We start from the raw sequence: 25,000 nt of genomic DNA, 5'->3' as shown, positions 1-25,000 counted from the left end.
TTTGCTTTTCTGTTTATCTTTTGAACGGAACTACAATGATTTACCGGAGTGCCTGTATATGCTTGTATTTATCATAGAGTAGTTGTTTTGTGTGGGTTTTTTTTTTTCTGAGTGGTTGATTGATTGATCGTGAACTGTCAGTAGCCCATAGCTTTCTTCTCTTCTTTTTTTTTTTTTTTTTTTTTTTCGCTAAAAACGTGCCATGTAGGTGTGCTTAGATGTACATTTCATGCAGAGTTCTAGTCATGCATCTGTCGTTCTCTCTACATCTGTCATCTGCCATCTGTCATCTGTCTCTATCTCTTTTTCTCTGTCTCTTTTTCTCTCTCACTGTGTCTCTGTCTCTGTCTATTTTTCACTCACTCTGTCTCTGTCTCTCTCTCACTGTGTCTCTGTCTCTTTCTCTCTCTCACTGTGTCTCTGTCTCTTTCTCTCTCTCACTGTGTCTCTGTCTCTTTCTCTCTCTCACTGTGTCTCTGTCTCTGTCTTTTTCTCTCTCTCACTGTGTCTCTGTCTCTCTTTCTCTCTCTCACTGTGTCTCTGTCTCTGTCTTTTTCTCTCTCTCACTGTGTCTCTGTCTCTGTCTTTCTCTCTCTCTCACTGTGTCTCTGTCTCTGTCTTTTTCTCTCTGTCACTGTGTCTCTGTCTCTGTCTTTTTTTTCTCTCTCACTGTGTCTCTGTCTCTGTCTCTCTTTTTCTCTCTCACTGTGTCTCTGTCTCTGTCTTTTCTCTCTCTCTCACTGTGTCTCTGTCTCTGTCTCTCTTTTTCTCTCTCACTGTGTCTCTGTCTCTGTCTTTTCTCTCTCTCTCACTGTGTCTCTGTCTCTGTCTTTTCTCTCTCTCTCACTGTGTCTCTGTCTCTGTCTTTTTCTCTCTCTCAATGTGTCTCTGTCTCTGTCTTTTCTCTCTCTCACTATGTCTCTGTCTCTGTTTTCTCTCTCACTGTGTCTCTGTCTCTCTTTTTCTCTCTCACTGTGTCTCTGTCTCTGTCTTTTCTCTCACTCACTGTGTCTCTGTCTCTCTTTCTCTCTCTCACTGTGTCTCTGTCTCTGTCTTTTTCTCTCTCACTGTGTCTCTGTCACTCTTTCTCTCTCTCTCTCTCACTGTCTCTGTCTGTCTTTTTCTTTCTCTCACTGTGTCTCTGTCTCTGTCTGTCTTTTTCTCTCTCTCACTGTGTCTCTGTCTCTGTCTTTTCTCTCTCACTGTGTCTCTGTCTCTGTCTATTTTTCTTCACTGTGTCTCTGTCTCTGTCTCTTTTTCTCTCTCTCACTGTGTCTCTGTCTCTGCCTTTTTCTCTCTCTCACTGTGTCTCTGTCTCTCTTTCTCTCTCTCACTGTGTCTCTGTCTCTGTCTTTTTTCTCTCTCTCACTGTGTCTCTGTCTCTGTCTTTTTTCTCTCTCTCACTGTGTCTCTGTCTCTGTCTTTTTCTCTCTCTCACTGTGTCTCTGTCTCTGTCTCTGTTTTCTCTCTCTCGCTGTGTCTCTGTCTCTGTCTTTTTCTCTCTCTCACTGTGTCTCTGTCTCTGTCTTTTTTTTCTCTCTCTCACTGTGTCTCTGTCTCTGTCTCTGTCTTTTCTCTCTCACTGTGTCTCTGTCTCTGTCTTTTTTCTCTCTCTCACTGTGTCTCTGTCTCTGTCTTTCTCTCACTGTGTCTCTGTCTCTGTCTCTTTCTCTCTCTCTCACTGTGTCTCTGTCTCTGTCTTTCTCTCTCTCACTGTGTCTCTGTCTCTGTCTCTTTCTCTCTCTCTCACTGTGTCTCTGTCTCTGTCTTTCTCTCTCTCACTGTGTCTCTGTCTCTGTCTCTTTCTCTCTCTCTCACTGTGTCTCTGTCTCTATTTCTTTTTCTCTCTCTCACTGTGTCTCTGTCTCTGTTTTCTCTCTCTCGCTGTGTCTCTGTCTCTGTTTTCTCTCTCTCACTGTGTCTCTGTCTCTGTCTATTTTTCTCTCTCACTGTGTCTCTGTCTCTGTCTATTTTTCTCTCTCACTGTGTCTGTCTCTGTCTCTGTTTTCTCTCTCTCACTGTGTCTCTGTCTCTGTCTATTTTTCTCTCTCACTGTGTCTCTGTCTCTGTCTATTTTTCTCTCTCACTGTGTCTGTCTCTGTCTCTGTTTTCTCTCTCTCACTGTGTCTCTGTCTCTGTTTTCTCTCTCTCACTGTGTCTGTCTCTGTCTCTGTTTTCTCTCTCTCACTGTGTCTCTGTCTCTGTCTTTTCTCTCTCACTGTGTCTCTGTCTCTGTCCTTTTTTCTCTCTCTCACTGTGTCTCTGTCTCTGTCTATTTTTCTCTCTCTCACTGTGTCTCTGTCTCTGTCTATTTTTCTCTCTCACTGTGTCTCTGTCTCTGTCTTTTTTTCTCTCTCACTGTGTCTCTGTCTATTTTTCTCTCTCTCACTGTGTCTCTGTCTCTGTCCTTTTTTCTCTCTCTCACTGTGTCTCTGTCTCTGTCTTTTTCTCTCTCTCACTGTGTCTCTGTCTCTGTCTTTTCTCTCTCTCACTGTGTCTCTGTCTCTGTCTTTCTCTCTCTCACTGTGTCTCTGTCTCTGTCTCTTTCTCTCTCTCTCACTGTGTCTCTGTCTCTATTTCTTTTTCTCTCTCTCACTGTGTCTCTGTCTCTGTTTTCTCTCTCTCGCTGTGTCTCTGTCTCTGTTTTCTCTCTCTCACTGTGTCTCTGTCTCTGTTTTCTCTCTCTCACTGTGTCTGTCTCTGTCTCTGTTTTCTCTCTCTCACTGTGTCTCTGTCTCTGTCTTTTTCTCTCTTTCTCTCACTGTGTCTCTGTCTCTGTCTTTTTTCTCTCTTCTCCCTCTCTCTTTCCTATTTCTCTCTTGTTTGTTGGTTAAAAGAATTAATTGCTGCAATACTTTTATTACTGATGACTTGATACTGTTTTGTCTTGCCTTTTGCTTCAGTTCCTCATCACTTCTTCACTTAATATTGTTGTTTCCAAATTTCAGAATTGACATTTCCAAACTGTATTTCAAAAAACAAAAACCTTGCGAATTAATTTACACAAAGATTGATTTGTATTGTCGGCGATGTTGATGATACAATGATTTTGACTCACTTATGAGTAGAATTCGTTTTTTGATTTTTGTTTGAAGTATTGCTGTAACAGTGACGGGCGCAATAGCCGAGTTGTTAAAGCGTTGGACTTTCAATCTGAGGGACCTGGGTTCGAATCACGGTGACGGCGCCTGGTGGGTAAAGGGTGGAGATTTTTACGATCTCCCAGGTCAACATATGTGCAGACCTGCTAGTGCCTGAACCCCCTTCGTGTGTAAACGCATGCAGAAGATCAAATACGCACGTTAAAGATCCTGTAATCCATGTCAGCGTTCGGTGGGTTATGGAAGCAAGAACACACCCAGCATGCACACCCCCGAAAGCGGAGTATGACTGCCTACATGGCGGGGTAAAAACGGTCATGCACGTAAAAGCCCACTCGTGTACATGCGAGTGAACGTGGGAGTTGCAGCCCACGAACGCAGAAGAAGAAGAAGAAGAAGAAGCTGTAACAGTGGTGTGCTTGCTTCAGAACTTTTCAGTCCTGAGAATTGCTGTAGATTTTTTTGCACCAAGCCAGTCTCCGCCTTCTTTGCATGCTTTAGAAATAAAGTGATGTTATTTTGTTTTGCTTTCACGAATCCACTGATGATCTGATAAAGAAATATCTCTTGGTTTTATTTTGAGTGAAACTTTTAATGCTGTGTATTTTTTTTCTTTCTAATTTTCATTTACGAATTTGTTTTGTCATGACTGAAATAACATGTCAAGTGTCTTTCAAGTAGATTTTCCTTTCTTGTAGTTTACCTTTCAATGAGTTAGCGAGCATGGATTTTAGGTCTTGCTTTTTTTCCTTTCTTATTTCTTTTCTTTTTCTTTCTCGTTTGTTTGATTTTGAGAAAGCTTTTGGATGGAAAGCAGGCATCTAGAAACACCAAGAAAGAAAATAAAACAGAAGAAAAAGAGTGATCTATGATCTATATGCAATTATTGCTGTATAAAGGTATGAATCTTGACTTTGACATCACACATTTTCCAGACAGTAGTAGCCTATCCATAACCAGTAAAATACTGAAACCTGAGGAAGGTAGCCAGCCAGTTCTCTCCGAAATGTTTGCAGAGATATCACACAAGCATCGGCAAGTGGTAACAAAGGAGAAAAGTAATGTGTTGTTGCCCCCAAGCAATCCGTTACTTGACAAAACAGTAAACACAGTGACACTCATCAGTGAAGCCAAAGGCAGACAAAGATAGCACGAAATGAAACGAGACGCAGTATGAAGATATATATATATATGATAGTCAGTCGTGTCCGACTATGACCATCAGAACAGCAGAGGAGGCAACTGCTGTCCCGACTATTTGGACTAGAATTTGATTATAGTGGAGAGTGTCTTGCCCAAGTACATCCCCACTCTCTCGGCCAAGAGGGTTTTAGGACAGTCGGCGTTGGGATGGTTCCCAAAGGCCAACCAGCCCCCAAGGCTGCAGCACTAAGAGCCAGTGCAATTTTGCCTCCTAGTTTGAGAGTCATAGTCCTTCACAAAAAGACTAAGCTGTAAATGGTTTCCCATTGACTGGAGAAACCATTGATAATACGGCTCTCATTTTGCTGTTGGCCCAAATGTAAACTTATGTCAATCTGTGATATAAGCTCAGTGTTGGGCTTTATGAAGATATAGTAAGGTAGGAAATAAACAATCACAAAAGATTTCGTCGTTTTATTTCTCGTCAGTAAACTGCGAACGGCTTTGGCATGTAACTCATGCTTTCCGATTTCCAAACAATAACAACCGCCCTAAACACGAAACGCGGCTTCTCAATCAACCACTATACCACAGCTTGCAATAGAAAGGGAAATGAGATAGAGGTGGAATAGAAAGAGAAAGAATGAACGAACGAATGAATCTTTTTTTTTTTTTTTCCAACGGCGAAGACATTAGCGTATTGGCCAACTTCCATATCCGCTGCTGTTTTAAGATACACACAAACATATGCAAAAAAAGGGTCCAAATTTAAAGCAGAGAGAGAGAGAGAGAGAGAGAGAGAGAGAGAGAGAGAGTTCTGAAGAAAACAGACGATATCTTACGGGTTTTATTTTTTCAGGAGTGTTCTACAATTATGGAGATCAGGACGACTTGGGTAGTGTACCAGTGTGCTTGGTGCTGGAAATGAAAATTAAAAAAAAAACCCCAACACAAGAAAAACACATATGTGATGCATATTTATTTATTGTACACACACTTCGTGTATTCAGTATACACCCGCACTATAACAGTCCGTAACATACACTGTTTTTAGTGTAAAAAAAATGTTGTTGTTTTTGGGGGAGGGATATATGGAAATAATATTAGAAGGAGTGTGTATTTGGGAGTGTTGAAATAACTGACATGGTGGCTGTTATTGACGTGACATTAGACAAGGGACGATGCTACCGGGTACACAAAGAATTGTGGATGGTGTGCTTCAGTGTCCGGTTTGGGTCTGGGGGTTGGGGAAAAATGGTGTTTTTTTTTTCTCCATCAATAATGACGATTCATTGTTCGTGTCCACCCTACAAATCATCATCATTTGGTGCTGGAATTCCCGTTTGGGAGGATCATGGAATTCCCGTTTGGGAGGATCATGGATTTCCCCTTTGGGAGGATCATGGATTTCCCCTTTGGGAGGATCACGGAATACCCGTTTGGGAGGATCACGGACTAAAACAATGTCCTTCTGAATGAATGAACATAGATAAATAATCTGTTTTTAATACACTCAAACACTGTTATTTTTTGGGGGGATGGTGGGAATTATATTTGGAGCATTCAAAGACAGACGGGAATCAGATGTAACAGAAAAAAAAAAAAATCCAAACAACTTTCCTATCAGTTTTAGACCATATTATACTAGTACCAAACGTGTATGTAAGCCTCATGTTTACTAATGGGCATGATTTGGGGTTTCATCCATCCAAAACTGTCGTGTGCATGGACACATTAACCACGTTCAACGGGGTTTTCACGTGTCACTTAATTACTGCTACACTGTGTTGCATGAAAGTAAATCTTCTACAAACAACAAGGTGAAGAGGTCCTTTGATTCGTCTGTAGCATTGGTTGTTTTGTTGTTCTCAGCGAAATCATCCATGTTTTTTTTGTGCTCTTTTTGTTTTATTTATTCATTTATTTGTTATTATTAAGGAGGAAGGTGGCAGAATGGTTAAGACGCTCAGCTGCCAATACAGAGAGTCCGTGAGGGTGTGGGTTCGAATCCCGCTCTCGCCCTTTCTCCTAAGTTTGACTGGAAAATCAAACTGAGCGTCTAGTCTTTCGGATGAGACGATAAACCGAGGTCCCGTGTGCAGCACGCACTTGGCGCACTGAAAAAGAACCCAATGGCAACGAGAGTGTTGTCCTCTGGCGAAATTACGTAAAATGAAATCCACTTTCATAGGTACACAAATATGTAAGCATGCACTCAAGGCCTGACTAAGCGCGTTGGGTTATGCTGCTGGTCAGGCATCTGCTCAACAGATGTGGTGTAGCGTGTATGGATTTGTCCGAACGCAGTGACGCCTCCTTGAGAAAGTGAAACTGAAACTGAAACTATTATTATTATTATTATTATTATTATTATTTTACAGATTTCTCGCAGTGATTTCATTGCACAGAGGGTTATATTTCTCTGCATAAAAATACACATCAGACGTTCTTTTTTTTTTTTTTTTTTTTTTTTAAGAAAAAGAATGAAAACGAAACAAGACAATAACATAACACAACAACCAAACAACACATTTCACAAGTTTCACTACACTGAAGTACACATTTTTAAAAAGTCAAATTAACAGAAAGAAAATAACATCATCATGTGTATTGACAACAACAACAACAAAGTTTCGAGTCCATTTCATTTTTAGATCAAATTGTGAAAGCTGTCAGACAAGGGATAATAAAATGGCAAGCAAAATCTAGTTGCTCTGTGTGAACAGAAGCAAACCAGCAAAAACTAACAATACACTTGTACTACAAAACCCATGATGATCTGTGTCATGCTGCAGCTGTCCCTTACATGAAGAGACATAAATGGAGGAAGCGTAAGTTGTTGACTAGTCATCACAGCAGGAACTGTTCGCAGTTATCAGAGTGTACACCAGTGTCGTTGTTTTTTGTTTTTTTTTTTTTCTCTGTTGTGTTGAATGTTGTCACGCTGTTAGGTGTACCCCCACCCCCACCCCCCTCACCCCCAATACTTGGTGTGCACCACTTTGTCCACCTCTCCTCCCTACCCCCCCCTCTGACTCCCCCCCCCCCCCCCCACTGCTCCCCCCATTTAGCAGTGATAGCCTAGAGGTAAGACGTCCACCTAGGAAGCGAGAGAATCTGAGCGCACTGGTTCGAATCCCATAGTGGCCAGTATTTTCTCCCCCTCCACTAGACCTTGAGTGGTAGTCTGGACGCTAGTCATTCGGATGAGACGATAAACCGTGGTCTTGTATGCAGCATGCATTTAGCGCACGAAAAAAATAAACAAACAAAAAATCCCACAAAAAACGCGGCAACAAAAGGGTTGTCCCTGGCAAAATTCTGTTGAAAAATCCACTTCGATAGGAAAACAAATAAAATTGCAGGCAGAAAAAAAGAAGAAGAAAAGGGGGCAGCTCTGTCAGTGTAGCAACACGCTCTCCCTGGGGAGAGCAGCCTTAATTTCACACAGAGAAATCTGTTGTGACAAAAAGAGCAATACAATACAATACAGTACAGTACAATAGAATACAGTACAATACAGTACAATACAATACAATGCAATCCCCACCCCATTCTAGCACCCCCTTCTCCCACTACCCCTTTCCCAAGCCCTCTCTCTGTCTGAGTCCCTTCCCCTCATAAAACTGACCGGTCAGAGATGGAAGACTTGATGAGGAGGTATGGTGAGGAAAGAATACATACCTGTGGTGATGACAAGAGATAAGGTATGGTCAGGAAAGAATACTCACCTGTGGTGATGACACAAGAGATAAGTTATGGCCAAGAAAGAATACATACCTGTGGTGATGACACAAGAGATAAGGTATGGTGAGGAAAGAATACATACCTGTGGTGATGACAAGAGATAAGGTATGGTCAGGAAAGAATACATACCTGTGGTGATGACACAAGAGATAAGGTTTTGTGAGGAAAGAATACATACCTGTGGTGATGACAAGAGATAAGGTATAATGAGGAAAGAATACATACCTGTGGTGATGACACAAGAGATAAGGTATGGTCAGGAAAGAATACATACCTGTGGTGATGACAAGAGATAAGGTATGGTCAGGAAAGAATAGATACCTGTGGTGATGACATAAGAGATAAGGTATGGTGAGGAAAGAATACATACCTGTGGTGATGACAAGAGATAAGGTATGGTCAGGAAAGAATAGATACCTGTGGTGATGACATAAGAGATAAGGTATAGTGAGGAAAGAATACCTGTGGTGATGACACAAGAGATAAGGTATGGTGAGGAAAGAATACATACCTGTGGTGATGACAAGAGATAAGGTGTAGTGAGGAAAGAATACATACCTGTGGTGATGACATAAGAGATAAGGTATGGTGAGGAAAGAATACATACCTGTGGTGATGACAAGAGATAAGGTATGGCCAGGAAAGAATACATACCTGTGGTGATGACACAAGAGATAAGGTATGGTGAGGAAAGAATACATACCTGTGGTGATGACAAGAGATAAGGTATAGTGAGGAAAGAATACATACCTGTGGTGATGTGCTGTGAACAGGTGTGTGGGGGTGTCAGTGTGGAGTGAGGTGGCTTTGTGTTGACAGGTGATGACGCTGGTCGGATTCAGTTTTGGAAATGTGTTGAAAGGTGTTGAAGAGTGTTGTGTTGTGTGGATTCAGTTTTGGAAATGTGTTGAAAGGTGTTGAAGAGTGTTGTGTTGTGTGGATTCAGTTTTGGAAATGTGTTGAAAGGTGTTGAAGAGTGTTGTGTTGTGTGGATTCAGTTTTGGAAATGTGTTGAAAGGCGTTGAAGAGTGTTGTGTTGTGTGGATTCAGTTTGAAGCTGTAGAATGATCGCTCGCTCTGTTGTCGGCTGTGTATTGTGTGGCCAGTGGTGTGTTCTGAGCATAAAGGGCGCATTGAAAAATTCTGAATCTTGGCTACTACGTCTCTCTCTCTCTCTCTCTCTCTCTCTCTCTCTCTCTCTCTTCACAGTAATTCGTACAAGCAACCAGATGATTGAATTTTTCAATGTAGTTTTTATGTATATATATATTTTTTTTTAGGTCAACTAAATAATTTCTTTATCTATTGTTGTTGTTTTTTGTTCTGTGTAGTTTCTGGCTTTTTTTTTTCTTTCTCACCCACCATTTTGATCTCCTATTAAATCTGCACAGTCGTGTATGTATGTAGTAGTGTTAATTGTTGCTTTTTGTGTGTTGTTGTTGACGACCACAGAGCAGTTGTTTCTATGCGACAGAGGTAAACGATACACCAGTTTCCACTGTCCCTCCCCGTTCAGTCTTCGGCTTTCGGCTTTGCCACTCTCCCTTATAATACATCGTATATCATATTATATAGTGTCTTCCTCTTTTGCCCTTGTTTTTTTTTTTTTTTTTTTCTCTCTCTCTCTTTTTGTTGTTGATGGTTTTTGTCTACCAGTCAGCTGCACCCTTACTTTTTCATTGTTTCTTTGTTGTAGTCGGTTTTTTTTCTTTTTCTTTCTTCTTTTTTTCTGTCTTTTAGCTAGCTGCTTGGTGGTTGGGTTCCAGTTTTCTTTCGCTTTTAGTCTGTGCGTCTGTGTTTGAATCTGGTTTAGCTGTAATGTTGTTTCATAGTGTGTTTTTACTGGTTTTTTTTTTGTTTTTTTGTGTTGCCTCCTGTGCGTTTTTCCAGATTTGAGTTTTCCTTAATTGTCATATGTGAAGTAATTTCTCAAGAAAAATTTGTCATGTCAAAATATTGATTAATTTTTTTGGTCAAAAAGGATGTCATTTTTCGGTTGTCTTTTCTTTTCTTTTTTTTTCTTCTTTTTTTTTCAGATAAAAACTAGGTGTAATTATGAAGAAATCATGTTGCACAGTTTCACAGACAAGGTGTAATTATGAAGAAATCATGTTGCACAGTTTCATACACTAGGTGTAATTATGAAGAAGTTATGCTGCAAACTTTCATAGACTAGGTGTAATTATGAAGAAATCATGTTGCAGAGTTTTATAGACTAGGTGTAATTATGAAGAAATCATGTTGCAGAGTTTTATAGACTAGGTGTAATTATGAAGAAATCATGTTGCAGAGTTTTATAGACTAGGTATAATTATGAAGAAATCATGTTGCACAGTTTCATAAACTAAGTCAGTAAGGTTGTATCGAATCCACGAAGATAATTTTTTTTAAAGGAGAAGTGTGCGTGCGTGCATTTGTGTGTACGCGGGCTGTGTGTGTGTGTGTGTGTGTGTGTGTGCGCGCGCGCGTGCGTGAGTGCGTGTTTAAAAGTCCATATCGATGTCCATTCTATATTGTCGTCTTAAATATCATATGCTTCAAACCGTAGAGTAAACGTTTTAGAAATGCCTTTATTATCATCATCATTGTTGTTATATTTATTGTTATTATCATTATTATTATTAGTGTCATTGGTGTTATTATTATTATTATTATTATTATTATTAGTGTCATTTGTCTTATTATTATTATGATTATGATTATTATGATGATTATTATTATTATTGTTGTTGTTGTTGTTGTTAGGCTGTCATTATTAATATCGTTGTTGTTGAGGTGCTGTGTCTTATCACCTACTTACCCACGACCTAGGTGTATCACAGATGTAGGCCTATGTTACGATAACCATCGTTGCTTCCTGCTGTCAAAGCAGACTCCTACTCACCCCATCGCTGTTGGAGAACCTGTGTGTGTCGTTTTCGCGTGCCGTTCACATTGCGTCACTGAGACTCCCCCCCACCTGAGACTCCCCCCCACCCACCCCCATGACCCCCTCCCACCCCTCCAGCCCCCCACCCCCCCACACACACACCCTATGACCCCCCCCCCAAAAAAAAACAAACAAAACAAAAACAAAAAAAAAAAAAACAGAAAAGAAAAAAAGACGTGATTCTCTGGAACACAAAAGAATAGCAACAAAACAGTCAGCTGGTCTATGATGAACAAAAGATTATTATTATAAAAAAACAACAAAAAAACAAAAAGCAAAGCAGAACAAGAAGCAAAAAAAAAAAAAAAAAAAATGTCTTCATTCTTCGGGTGGCAGTTGCCTGAAGAAGGTGGCAGCGGAATGGTTAAGACGCTCAGCTGTCAATGCAGACAGTCCGTGAGGGTCTGGGTTCGAATCCCCGCTCTCGCCCTTTTCTCCCAAGTGTGACTTGAAAATCAAACTGAGCGTCTAGTCATTCAGATGAGACGATAAACCTAGGTCCCGTGTGCTGCAGCACGCACTTGACGCACTGAAAAAGACCCCCATGGCAACGGGCAAAAATCGGTAGAAGAATTCCACTCTGATAGGCACACAGATATATTATAATGAGCATGCACTCAAGGCCTGACTAAGCGCGTTGGGTTATGCTGCTGGTCAGGCATCTGGCGAGCAAAATGTAGTGTAGCTTATATGGATTTATCCGAACACAGTGAAGCCCTCTTTGAGAAAAGTGAAAGTGAAACTGCAATGGAAGGCACAGCGGAAACACACAGGTTGTGTCCACAGTTATCTACCTTGACCACAAATCCTTCTCGATGTAATCCCTAACCCAGTCACTCGTAATCCTTTTTGTACTCACCTGCCACTAACTGATCCACGTTTGGATTAGTCATGTGCTTGCATGTTTGCACATAGATGTGTGTGTGTGTGTGTGTGTGTGTGTGTGTGTGTGTGTGTGCGAAAGTTTCATACATCCCTTATATACTTACCATATACATCCCGGTAGTCCCAAGCCTCAGCCTACAGTCCATCAGACAACGCTGTTCACAGGACAACTGTAGAAGAGCCCACAGCAGTAGAGGATGCTCGGGGCCCTACTGCATAGGTGGTGGAGGAGGAGGAGGAGGAGGGTTTGGGGTTTACAGTTCAGGTCCTTCCTTCCAAGTGCTTCTGTTCCTTCCTCCTCACCCACCCTCTTCCTACTCACCCACCCCCTTCCTACTCACCCACCCCCTTCCTACTCACCCACCTCCTTCCCATTTCCCCACCCCACAGAACAATCCGGTCCCAAACGCCGGCAAAGCTTTTTTATCCACCACCATGCTGCTTCGAAGCATTAGCAAATCAGTCATTTGAAAATAGATTGTTGGGGCCAGTGTTGTAAGGGATAAGCGTTTTCGTAAATTATGTGTTTTCTTGTGATGCATGTGTTTTGTCTCAGGTTTTATTGTCCGGTTTTTCGTTGTTATTGTTGTTGTAAATGTCTATGATACATACATTCATGTTAATTCTCGGCTAGAATAATGCTTACGTCAGCTGTCTATCCGTATTGCATTATGCCGCCAATGTACAAACAGTTTTTATCCAGGTCTATGCTTCTTGCTGTAAAGAAAAGCAGTTTCCTATTTATTAAGCAGAAACCCTTTTTTTCTTCAAAAATTGTAATCTTATATCGTAGATTTATATATATATATATTGGGGGTGTATCGTTGTACAATATGAATGTTTAGAGAGCGTATAACAATGTGTGCATGTACATGTACAGGTGTGTGTGTGTGTGTGTGTGTGTGTGTGTGTGTGTGTGTGTGTGTGTGTGTGTGTGCGTGTGTGTGTGTGTGTGTGTGTGTGCTTGTGCGTGCGTGCGTGCACACATAAATTATATATGATAATGTAGTACGCACCGCACACAAACGAACACACATTTTGCGTGGGTAATGTGTTGAACAATATGCACTGATTAAAAAAAAAAAAATACTCGTAGACTGATGTGTGTAGTGTATTCATAGATTGGTGATTACGTTGATTGACTGACTGCGTTGATTAGCTGACTAGCTGAGCGGTTGACTAATTGATAGATCGGTTGATTATTTGATTTCCCCCATTTTCGCTCCAAGAAAGAAATACAGAGAGAGAGAGAGAGAGAAGTGGGGTGGGGGTGGGGTGTAGCTTGTGGATGCTGTGACTGTGAGCCTGTATGTGCACGTGTGTGTGTGTGTGTGTGTGTGTGTGTGTGTGTGTGTGTGTGTGTATGTGTGTGTGTGTACCTTAGGTTTAATATTTTTGGTTGCCCAACTCTTTTGTTACTTATGGTTCATCTTTTAGAATGCGTTATACTCAGTTAACTGCATTGTTATGGACATGTTTTGTGATGGGCTGTGTTGATTCCAAAGTGGTTTTTTTTTTTTAAAAGACGTGTTTGTTTTACATGCAGAAGAAGTAAACAAAGTCAAAATTATGATGGATGAATTACGGATGGATATTAAGAATATTGAAAATGTGTTTCTGTCTGTCTGTCTATCTCTATCAAACACACACACACACACGCACACACACACACACGCACACACACACACACACACACACACACACACACACACACACACACACACACACACACACATAGTATATTATGTACACAGATCTGTTATGTTGATGTCATGTCTTGACATGGACAACAGACAACAGTCACTGACCATCGCTGTGTGTTGCCGTGTATATTGATGTCACAACAGACAACAGTCACTGACCATCGCTGTGTGTTGCTGTGTGTATTGATGTCACAACAGACAACAGTCACTGACCATCGCTGTGTGTGTGTTGCTGTGTATATTGATGTCACAACAGACAACAGTCACTGACCATCGCTGTGTGTGTGTTGCTGTGTATATTGATGTCACAACAGACAACAGTCACTGACCATCGCTGTGTGTGTGTTGCCGTGTATATTGATGTCACAACAGACAACAGTCACTGACCATCGCTGTGTGTGTGTTGCCGTGTATATTGATGTCACAACAGACAACAGTCACTGACCATCGCTGTGTGTGTGTTACCGTGTATATTGATGTCACAACAGACAACAGTCACTGACCATCGCTGTGTGTGTGTTGCCGTGTATATTGATGTCACAACAGTCACTGACCATCGCTGTGTGTGTGTTGCCGTGTATATTGATGTCACAACAGACAACAGTCACTGACCATCGCTGTGTGTGTGTTGCTGTGTGTATTGATGTCACAACAGACAACAGTCACTGACCATCGCAGTGTGTGTGTTGCCGTGTATATTGATGTCACAACAGTCACTGACCATCGCTGTGTGTTGCTGTGTGTATTGATGTCACAACAGACAACAGTCACTGACCATCGCTGTGTGTGTGTTGCCGTGTATATTGATGTCACAACAGACAACAGTCACTGACCATCGCTGTGTGTGTGTTGCCGTGTCCAGACGCCCAGAGCTCCCAGAAGGTGTTCACCATTGACAACCAGACAGGGGAGGTCCGTTTGCTGGGCACTGTGGGCCCTGCCAAGGTGTCTGTGGTCGTTCAGGTGAGGTGTGGTATGGTGTGGTGTGGGGTGGTGGGGTGGGATCGGGTGGGGTGTGTGGTGTGGTGTGTGGTGGGGTGGGGTGTTGTGTGGTGTGGGTGGTGGGGTGGGGTGAGGTGGGGTGTATTGTGTTTTGTATTGTGTTTATGTGTTTTGTTGTTTTGTGTGATGTGATGAACTGTATTATTACTATTATTACTGTATTATTATTATATTGTGTTGTGTTTTGTGTGTTGTGTTGTGTTTTTATTGTATTGTATGGTAATATGTTGAATTATTTTGTGTCGTGTCGTGTTGTGTTACGCTGCGTTGCATTGCATTATATCATATTGTATTACATTGCATTGCATTGTATTGCACCACACTGCATTGTACTGCACTTATTTTTGTCACCACATTATTTCTCGGTGTTAACTCTGGGCTGCTGTGCCCTGCGAGGAATGCATCGCCACAAAACCAAGTGGCGTTTCTGCTGTTGTGATGACCATCAACTGACAGGACAGACTGTACTGGGGCAACACGTTCTCCGACTGTCATCAAATTCTGACCCAGATGGCCTGGATACCACTTGGTTTAACTCACTCAGTACGACCAGTCCTCTCTTCTCCTCTACACAGACCCCTCGGATGTCCAGTGGGTGTCTGAATGACCCAACCTTTAGCTTCCGTCGTTAGAATTGTGGTATTCTTTGTCAACATTCACGTCTTCAGTATAAGAGCCTTCCGCTTGCAATATTTTGATGATGGTAATTGGGGTGAAACGCTGTTAACGTCGTCTCTTTCGCCGTTCGTATGGAGAGAGTTAAACATTTTTAATATCAAGAAACAAGGTGCAATACAGCGTTCAGTTAAGAAGACTTGAGCCAACAACAAGCATGAGCTTATATCGTGCTCGTTCATATGCAACAAGCAATACACAAACGCAATGGCGAAAACACATTATTTGACAATGAAAAGAAGGTTGAAGTGCAAGACAAAACTAAACTAAACAAGAAAAACAACAACAAAAACACACACAAAAAAAAAACAACCCAAACTACTATTACCGCAACTACCACTGGATACCACTTCCCTCATCTGCTGTTCTGATGGCTGTGGTCTGATGCATGTGTGATAGTCAGTCGTGTCCGACTATGACTATCAGAACAGCAGCAGAGGAGGCAACTGCTGTCCTCGACTATCTGGGCTAGAATTTGATCATAGTGGTGGAGAGTGTCTTGCCCAAGTTACATCCCCACTCTCACGGACAAGAGGGGTTTTATAGGACAGTCGGTGTTGGGATGGTTCTCAAAGGCCAACTAGCCCCCAAGGCTGCAGCACTAAAGAGCCAGTACAATATAGTTTGAGACTCATCGTCCTTCACAAAAGACTAAGCTGTAAATGATTTCCCATTGCAATGGAGAAACCATTGATGCTACAGCTCTGTTTGTTGTTGGCCCAACTGTAAAAAAAAAAGAAAGAAAAAAAAAAGAAAGAAGAAAAAAACCAAAAAAGTGGGATAGTGATGTCTATCATACCTGTCACACCGTGGTACCCGGGGTGGTGTGTGTCCAGGCCACCCAGAGGAACAACCCTTCCCGGTACGGGGTGGCCATGCTGGTCATCACGGTGGTGGGCGTCAACTCCAACGCCCCCCAGTTCCAGAGCGACCTGTACCAGGTCTTCGTGTCCGAGGCCCTGCCTCCCGGCACCATTGTACTCTTCGTGTCCGCCACTGATGAGGACTTTGTGAGTGGTGTGGGGGTGTGGGGGGGGGGGGTGGGGGGTTGTGTGTGTGTGTGTGTGTGTGTGTGAGATTATGTGTGTGGGTGGGGGTGGGGGGTTGTGGGTGTGTGGGGTGTGTGTGTGTGTGTTGGGGGGGTTGTGTGTGTGGGGGGGAGGGGAGGGTGTGTGTGGGGTGTGTGTGTGTGTTGGGGGGGGGGGTTGTGTGTGTGTGTGGGGTGTGTGTGTGTGGGGGAGGGAGTGTGTGGGGAGGGGTTGTGGGGTGGTTGTGAGTGTGTGTGTGTGGGAGATTGGGGGTGGGGGTGTGAGTGGGGGTGGGGGGTATTGTAGGGGGGGGGGGGTTGTGTGTGTGTGTTTGTGTGTGTGGGGGGGTTGTGTGTGTGGGGGTGGGTGGGTGGGGCTGTGTGTGTGCGTTTGTTGGGGGTGGTGGAGGAGTGTTGATACCGTGTGTGTGTGTGTGTGTGTGTGTGTGTGTGTAAAAGATAGTGGAGTGGAAGCGTGTAAATGTGGGTTTTGTCTCGAATAGCAAAACAACGGTAGCGTTAATAACAATTATTATTATCATTATTATCATTATAAGTATCAATATTTTATTATTATTGTTGTTGTTGTTGTCATTATTATTATCATCATTATTTTGATATTATGATGGTGATTATTGTTGTGTCAGGGGGCCACCATTCGCTACGCCATAGCTGACGGCAACACAGATTTCGCCATCGATCCAGAAAGGTTTCCTTCTTTTCTTTTGCGGGGTTTGGTTGTCTGTCTTTGTCTGTCTGTGTGTCCCAGTTTACATGTCTGTCTGTCTGTCTGCATGTCTGTCTGTCTCCCGCCTGATTGTCACACTGTATTTTTTATCTTTCCCTCTCTTTCTGTCTGTCGCTGTCTGTCTGTGCACATTTGATTGTCTGTCTGATTCGGTCTGTCCACGTGTGTGTATATCTCTGCCTATCTCCTCTATTTCTGTCTCTCTGTCTTTCTTTGCCTGTGTCTTTATCTCTGTTCCATCTGTATATCTATATATCTGTCTGTCTGTCTGTCTGTCTTTCTCTATATAGTACCTTTCTTCCTCTCCGGCTGTTTGTTTGTGTGTCTCCACGCGCGTACGCGTGCGCGCACACACACACACACGCACACACTCACACACACACACGCACTGTCACCTCTGTGTCTCACTCTGTAACCCCCTTCACTCTATGAATTCCCATGTCTATGCTGTCCTTCATATGGAATGACAACGGTGATGTGCACGCGCGCACACACACACACACACACACACACACACGCACACACACACACACGCGCACACACACACGCACACACACACACACACACACACACACACACGCACGCACACACACACACGCACACACACACACACACACGCACGTCCACACACAAATACACACACACACACACACACACAACACACACACACACACACACACACGCACTGTCACCTCTCTGTCTCACTCTGTAACCCCTTCACTCTATGAATTCCCATGTCTATGCTGTCCTTCATATGGAATGACAACGGTGATGTGCACGCGCGCACACACACACACACACACGCACACACACACGCACACACACACGCACAGACACACACACACACAACACACACACACACACAACACACACACACACACACGCACACGCACACACAACACACACGCACACGCACACACAACACACACACACACACACACACACACAAACACACACACAACTACACACACACGCACAAACACACACACGCACACACACACACACACACACATACACATACGCACATGCACACACACACACGCGCGCGCACACACACACGCACACACACACACGCACACACACACACACACGCACGCACACACATACACACACGCACACACACACACACACATACACACACACACACACACATACACACACACACACGCACACACACACACACACACACGCACACGCACTGTCACCTCTCTTGTCTCACTCTGTAACCCTTTACCTCCTATGAATTCCCATGTCCATGCTGTCCTTGACATGCAATGACGATGACGATGACGATGACGATGATGATGATGATGACAACAAACGGTGATGTGTGCCACACAGCGGGGCCATCACTCTGAGGACGCAGCTGGACTTTGAGACAGCCCGCGCCCACTCCTTCCTTATCAGGGCTTCCGATGGAAACATGGTCAGGGGCATGCGCATGGGCTGTTGCCTTTTTTTTGTTGTCCACTTTGCTTATTTATCATCATTGTTGTCTTATTAATTAATTAATTAATTAATTAATTATTATTACTACTACCCCCTTTTTTATATATATTATAATTATTTATTTATTTATTTACTTATTTATGTACGCTTTTTTTTTCTCAAGGCCTGACTAAGCGCGTTGGGTTACGCTGCTGGTCAGGCATCTGCTTGGCAGATGTGGTGTAGCGTATATGGATTTTCCGCGAACGCAGTGACGCCTCCTTGAGCTACTGAAACTGAAAACTGAAACTGAAACTGTCCACTTCTTTTCTGTGGCTTTCTGGTTCACCTGTTTACTTATTTGAGTCATTTAATCATCTATTTGTTTGTTTGTTCTTACTTAACTTTCTTGATGGATTGATTTTGTTCATTTAACCCCTTGACTGCCGTAAACGTATTACTACGTATAGTGCATAGTGACGTCACTGATGACGTCATCAGAAAAAAGTGGGGGGGGGGGGGGGGGGGGGAAGGAATAGCTCTGGAAGGCTGAAAATTCACACAGTTTGTCTAGAGTGGTGTATCTCAGAAAGGTATTTTCTCAGTTTCAATTGTAAATTTTATACACTTATTCAGTTGTTTTTTTTTCTTTCTTTATGTATGTATTTAGTTAATGGTTAGTTATTCTTCATTTAGTTATTAATGCATTAAGTTAGTTATTTGTTCTTTGTTTCGTTATTAATTGATTGATTAACGTTATACATTCATTCGTTCATTGCATTATGGAAGTGAAGATGATGACAGTCATTTTATGATGATTAGAAACATTGACGGTTAATTGCACGCATAGTGTTAACCATGTTTGATGATCATTGGCTTGATGATGGTGATGACCTCATCAATGAAGTTGACGACGATGACATAAATTATGACGATTGTTTTACGATGGAAAAACCTTGATGACGGGTAGTGATGACGATGACAATGAAGACTGTGATGATGACAATGAAGACTGTGACGATGACAATGAAGACGATGACGATGATAATGATGACGATGATGATGACGTCATCACCAGGAGTCCACAGCCACGGTGGAGGTGACGGTGGTTGACGCCAACGACAACGCCCCCACCATCCCCGTCCAGCCTCTGGTCTTTGACATGCCGAGAACCACTGGTGACCTCATCACGAACATCGAGGTCCGTCCGTCCGTGTGTGTGTGTGTGTGTGTGGGAGGTGGGGAGGGGAGGGGGTGGACACCACACATTTGAAGAACAGGGGGGGGGGAGGTGGGGGATAGAAAATGGGGAGGGATGGAAGGTTGGGGGTCAGTGCTCTTCCCTTGGAAGTGGGATGTAATCTTTGAAAGGTTGCTCAGTCTCTTCGCACACCTGGAGCTGGGCATGGATGTATGAGCGATTTGAGCAGCAATGGAAGTTTGCTTGACGTGAAAGAAATCTTCCTCAGTCTTAACACAATTCGCGCTGAGCTAGGAAACGACATTTGTGAAGGCTAAGCACTCTTAGTTCTCATGCAACGACACACACCCCTCTGGCCTTTTAAACACGGGTACAACAAGAAGCCAGAAAAGACAGGGCTACAGCCGTGTGTGATTGGCCGACAGGACGACACAGCACGCGCGCGGGACAAGGGTTAATGGGGAGAGGTGTTTTGGAAGTCACGTGCGACGTAGCGCGTGCTCTGTGCGTCGCCCCGCTCTGTGATTGGTCACGCCACGACACGACACGACACGCAGGCGCCTGACATCGAGTCTTTTCTTTCTGTGGGAGAACAAGGAAAGAAAAAAAAAAAAAAACCCAACGGACTGTGGGGGAAATAACAAGAGTTTCTGTTTCAGTTTCAGTAGCTCAAGGAGGCGTCCCTGCGTTCGGAGAAATCCATATACGCTGCACCACATCTGCCGAGCAGATGCCTGACCAGCAGCGTAACCCAACGCGCTTAGTCAGGCCTTGAGAGGGGAAAAGAAGTTAAAAAAAAGAGAGAAAATAAATACGGCATCAAAAAAGAACTACTATTACTACTAATAATATGTATAAGGCGCAAAAACTTGATGAACTCACAAACTGAACACTAAAACTTCAGCAGATCTATCAAACCGTAGCACAATAATAACCGTGACCACCAATAACAATAACAGCACCAATGAAACCTTTAACTACACAGAGGAGCGAACTAGAATGACCGATGTAGTTCTTTCCTCACAAACTTAAACACACTGCTACCCCCGAAAACGGAGTATGGCTGCCTATATGGCAGGCTAAAAAAAAACAACAACCCCCCCCCCCAAAAAAAAAAAAACAACAACAACGGTCATACACGTAAAAGCCGACTCGTGTACATACGAGTGAACGTCAGTGGGAGGTGCAGCCCACGAACGATGATGAAGAAGAAAACAGGCAGAAAAAGTTACAACAAGAGAGGCAAGGCCTTCAAGACTCACTTGTGATAAATTAAGTCCCCTAGCATTAATTACAGAGTAATTTCCCGTTTTTACTATCTGCACCAAAACGTTTGCAAAATAAATAAAAATTCCATGCTTAGCAAAAGAAGTTCCTGTTTGAACAAAAAATGATAATAATGACTCCTCTTGTTGTGTCAGAATAAGAGGTCAAAGTGCCAAGTTTAGAGAATACAAAAAATATAAATATAACACTAAATGCAGTTTGCATATAATTAGGCTTCTTTTTTAAAATATTTTTTTGTGCCCATCCCAGAGGTGCAGTATTGTTTTAAACAAGATGACTGGAAAGAACTGAATTTTTCCCATTTTTATGCCTAATTTGGTGTCAACTGACAAAGTATTTGCAGAGAAAATGTCAATGTTAAAGTTTACCATGGACACACAGACACACGGACACACACACACACACACACACACAGACACACACACACAGACAACCGAACACCGGGTTAAAACATAGACTCACTTTGTTTACACAAGTGAGTAAAAAATGACTGAAATATTTATCTATTTATTTATTTGCTTATGCTTTTTTTTTTCATATACATTGATGTGAGATGTAACTTGAAATTAATCGAGGAGTACATCCAAAATCGCAAACCGAAAGGCGCTTCTGTTTTCCTCTGTGATTGTTTCCAGAAGATAAGTATCTTTCTGGTGAACCACATCATGTTATCCCAAACTGAACACTAAAACTTCAGTAGATCTATCAAACCGCAGCACAATAACCACCAATAACAACACCAATAAAACCTTTAACTACAAAGAGGAACTAGGCTCCGTTTGTGAAAAGTATACAGTTAACATGCATCAACATGAGCATGAAAATGACGTCATTAAAGTTGTCCTTTTTTTTACGTCATTGTAGGATGAGGTCAGACTACCACATAAGGTTTCTGCGGCAAAGTCTCAAAGTTAGCTACTACGATTCTCAAAAACCCATGGAGAAAATCTACCCAAAGCGCGGTTCTTCCAATAACTTGAATGACACGAGCGTGTGCACGTGCTTGACACCGTAGCTTAACTCACTCAGTTCGGCCAGTCCTCTCTTCTCCTCTACACAGACCCCTCGGATGTCCAGTGGGTGTCTGAATGACCCAACCTTTGGCTTCTGTCGCCAGAATTGTGGTATTCTTTGTCAACAGTTCACCTCTTCAGTATAAGAGCCTTCCGCTTGCAATATTTTGATGATGGTAATTGGGGTGAAACGCTGTTAACGTCGTCTCTTTCGCCGTTCGTATGGAGAGAGTTAATTAAAGACGGTTTCTTTTCTCCCTGCACATTGCAGTGTTAGGTGACGTTCATCGAAATGGAAATATAACGTGTTACAGTGTTAGCATCTGTTAACCACACTCAGTATTTGTGCTTCAAGTCTCCATTCAGTTGTTTGGAAGTGAACTGCAACACGCAACCACTAGACTACTGCTGCTGTTGCTAAACTGTTGCTGCTGCTACTACTACCGCTGCTGCTACTTCGATCTGCAGCTTACTACTACTACTGCTGCTACTACTACTACTACTACTACTGCTGCTGCTGCTACTTCTATCTGCAGCTTACTACTACTGCTGCTGCTACTACTACTGCTGCTACTACTACTGCTGCTGCTGCTGCTACTACTACTACTACTACTGCTGCTGCTGCTACTACTACTGCTACTACTACTACTACTACTACTTAGTGCTGCTGTTGCTGCTACTGCTTCTGCTGTTGTTGCTACTACTACTACTATTACTACTACCGCTGTTGCTGTTGTTGTTGCTACTACTACTAATCACTGCTGTTACTGCTGCTACTGCTACTACTACTGCTGCTGATGCTGCTACTACTGCTACACAACATAAAGGTGTTGATTTCATGTGCCTGTACACATTTCTCTTCACTGGGCAGTGTGAGAAGAGTCGAGTTACAATGAAACACAGAGAAACTGTGTACATGCACTGAAGGGTGCACTGTGTGGATTTACAGGCACACGACGCAGACGCAGAAACAGTGCTGAAATTTCGACTGGCCAACCATCAGAGGTGAGACCGACAGACTCTCTCTCTCTCTCTCTCTCTCTCTCTAGTACCAGCAAAATCAAAGCATATGATGAGATCCTAGTAAGCCAACGTACTTTGATAAATTGTTCTCCAACAGTGTGTAAGCAAGGAAAATCGGCGAGTGTAAGTATGCGTGTGTATCTCTGTGTACTTGTGTGTTCGAGATTATGTGTATGATGCCTGTGTGCGCACACACGTGTGTGTGTTTGAAGATTTTCATGTGGCAATGTTTTGTATGATTTTCGTGTTTTCCGTTAACTGTAGTCTTTGATTCATCCAATTATGTGACTGTTATTATCTATTTGGTTTGTTCTATGTCATTTATTATTCATACTTATTTCATTTATTACAATGTGTGTATGTGTGTGTATGCGTGTGTGAGGGCATGGTGTAAAGAAGCTTCCAGCTTATCCATTTTACCCTCAATAAAACATTTGTCATTTGTCTCTCTCTCTCTCGGTATTTCAATGATAATAATAGTGCGGGTTGACGTTCATAAATCTCATACACAGAGACAGTGGCGTTTAATTAAAATGAAAGTTACATGTACATATGTACCTATAGTACACGAATCTACATGGATTCAAATATACCACAAGCGCGCGAACACACACACACACACACACACACACACACACACACACACACACACACACAACTGTTATCTTAGCGTGTATTAGTTGTTGATATAATGGCGAACATGTCAGCGATACAGACGTTTCTGTCTTCAAATGTAGTTGGTTTGAACAAATGTAATCCACCGAGAGAATGCTTGTACGATGGAGCAGTTAGTAGGTAGTAGGTGTTTATCTACATTTATGTCTGTGTGTACACGTGTGTGTATGAGAGAACGAGAGAGAGAGAGAGAGAGAGAGAGAGAGAGAGAGAGTACATGCACGTGTGTCTGTGTGTGTGTCTGTGTCTGTATTTGTGGAAGAAGAGAGTGTTTACACAGGGCCATGCCTTTTCACATACTCACAAGCCTCTCTATATCTCTTGGTTTTAAACAGCTTTTTTTCCCTCTCTATTGAAAGCATGCCACAATACAAAATAAAATGATGAAATTCGACTGACACGGTAACAAGAAGGTTATGGAACAGAAATTCCTCTCAAGTCAGGCAGTCCATTTTTCTATCGACACAGTAAGAAGAACGTCTGGTGGCGGTCTCCACTCTGGGAGGGACGCTCACTCAGTCTGGCTCCGCGACTAAGCCATTATTGTCGTTAGTAGGGGGCTTAGTAGGTGGTGTCCTACGTACGTTAAAACAGAACAGGCACCACTGAACACCACCGAAGTGACTCAGCAGCAGTGCAGGGTCTCCTCTGGTGTGTGGCCTCCTGGCGACCTAACATCGATGGTTCCCTGTGGACTGCCGACGCTGGAACTGCGACGGACGAACCCGGGTGTGGCCGTGTATGGGTGGAATCTAAATGAGCGGCGTGGGAGTAATGCCACTGAAACGGTGCAGATGATGGGGCAGCAAAAAAAAGAAAAAAAAGAAAAAGAAAAAAGAACGTCTTAGAATATAAACTCCAATCGACAAGAACACAGCCATAAAACGATAAATCAGTTTCCATGAAACAGTGTATATCCCCATCAGCACACCAAGAAGAAACTGTCTCACAGTACTATGTTATAAATGTATTCACAAATTAATCTGCCCCTTCCTATCTCTGTGGCTGCCTTCACCTCTACACTCCATCTCGCTCTCTACGATCGGCTTCGGATCCACTCTGCTTACTACGCATACCCAGATTCAAACACTGTTGGTCGCCGTTCTTTCGCTGTCTCTGGACCTTGCAATTGGAATGAACTTCCTCTTTCGCTTCGTCAGGTCTCTGCACTCAGCTCTTTCAAGTCTGGCCTTAAAACCCACCTCCGTTCACAAGATAGCCTCCCTCCCCTGCCTCTTCCTTGTCTTCAGTTTCTTCAGTTTTAGAGTTATGCATGCGTGTGAATGACTTGGTGTGAACGCGCTTAGATTTGTCTCTGCACAAGATTCAGTGTTATGTAATTATTATTATTATTATTATTATCATCAACTCCCGCCCAGTCTCTTCTCCATCGACGACTCCGGAAACCTCCGA

At 42.8% G+C, this 25,000-nt stretch overlaps 1 protein-coding gene and 1 long non-coding RNA gene across 4 annotated transcripts in view; both read left to right on the top strand.

The window, feature by feature from the left end:
* LOC143289018 (cadherin-89D-like) overlaps positions 1–25,000 on the top strand; it is a 103,703-nt gene that overhangs the window by 75,262 nt on the left and 3,441 nt on the right. For 2 of the 3 annotated variants that reach the window (XM_076597785.1, XM_076597788.1), the window contains 8 exons: positions 9,444–9,467; positions 14,371–14,471; positions 16,022–16,195; positions 16,860–16,921; positions 18,302–18,386; positions 19,467–19,589; positions 22,839–22,894; positions 24,967–25,000. The exon at positions 24,967–25,000 is cut by the window's right edge and continues 305 nt beyond it. In XM_076597785.1, coding sequence (XP_076453900.1) covers positions 9,444–9,467; positions 14,371–14,471; positions 16,022–16,195; positions 16,860–16,921; positions 18,302–18,386; positions 19,467–19,589; positions 22,839–22,894; positions 24,967–25,000 — 659 coding nt within the window. The remainder of the gene's footprint in view (positions 1–9,443; positions 9,468–14,370; positions 14,472–16,021; positions 16,196–16,859; positions 16,922–18,301; positions 18,387–19,466; positions 19,590–22,838; positions 22,895–24,966) is intronic. The other variant, XM_076597787.1, reaches the window with a different exon arrangement.
* Positions 8,232–8,950, top strand: LOC143288810 (uncharacterized). Its single transcript, XR_013056138.1, has 2 exons — positions 8,232–8,670; positions 8,718–8,950. It is a non-coding gene; the product is annotated as an uncharacterized LOC143288810 (long non-coding RNA).

This window comes from Babylonia areolata, chromosome 13 (genome assembly GCF_041734735.1).
Source record: "Babylonia areolata isolate BAREFJ2019XMU chromosome 13, ASM4173473v1, whole genome shotgun sequence".
NCBI lineage: Eukaryota > Metazoa > Mollusca > Gastropoda > Neogastropoda > Buccinidae > Babylonia > Babylonia areolata.
Note: the sequence above shows the minus strand (reverse complement) of the source record. Positions and strands in the feature narration are given on the sequence as shown.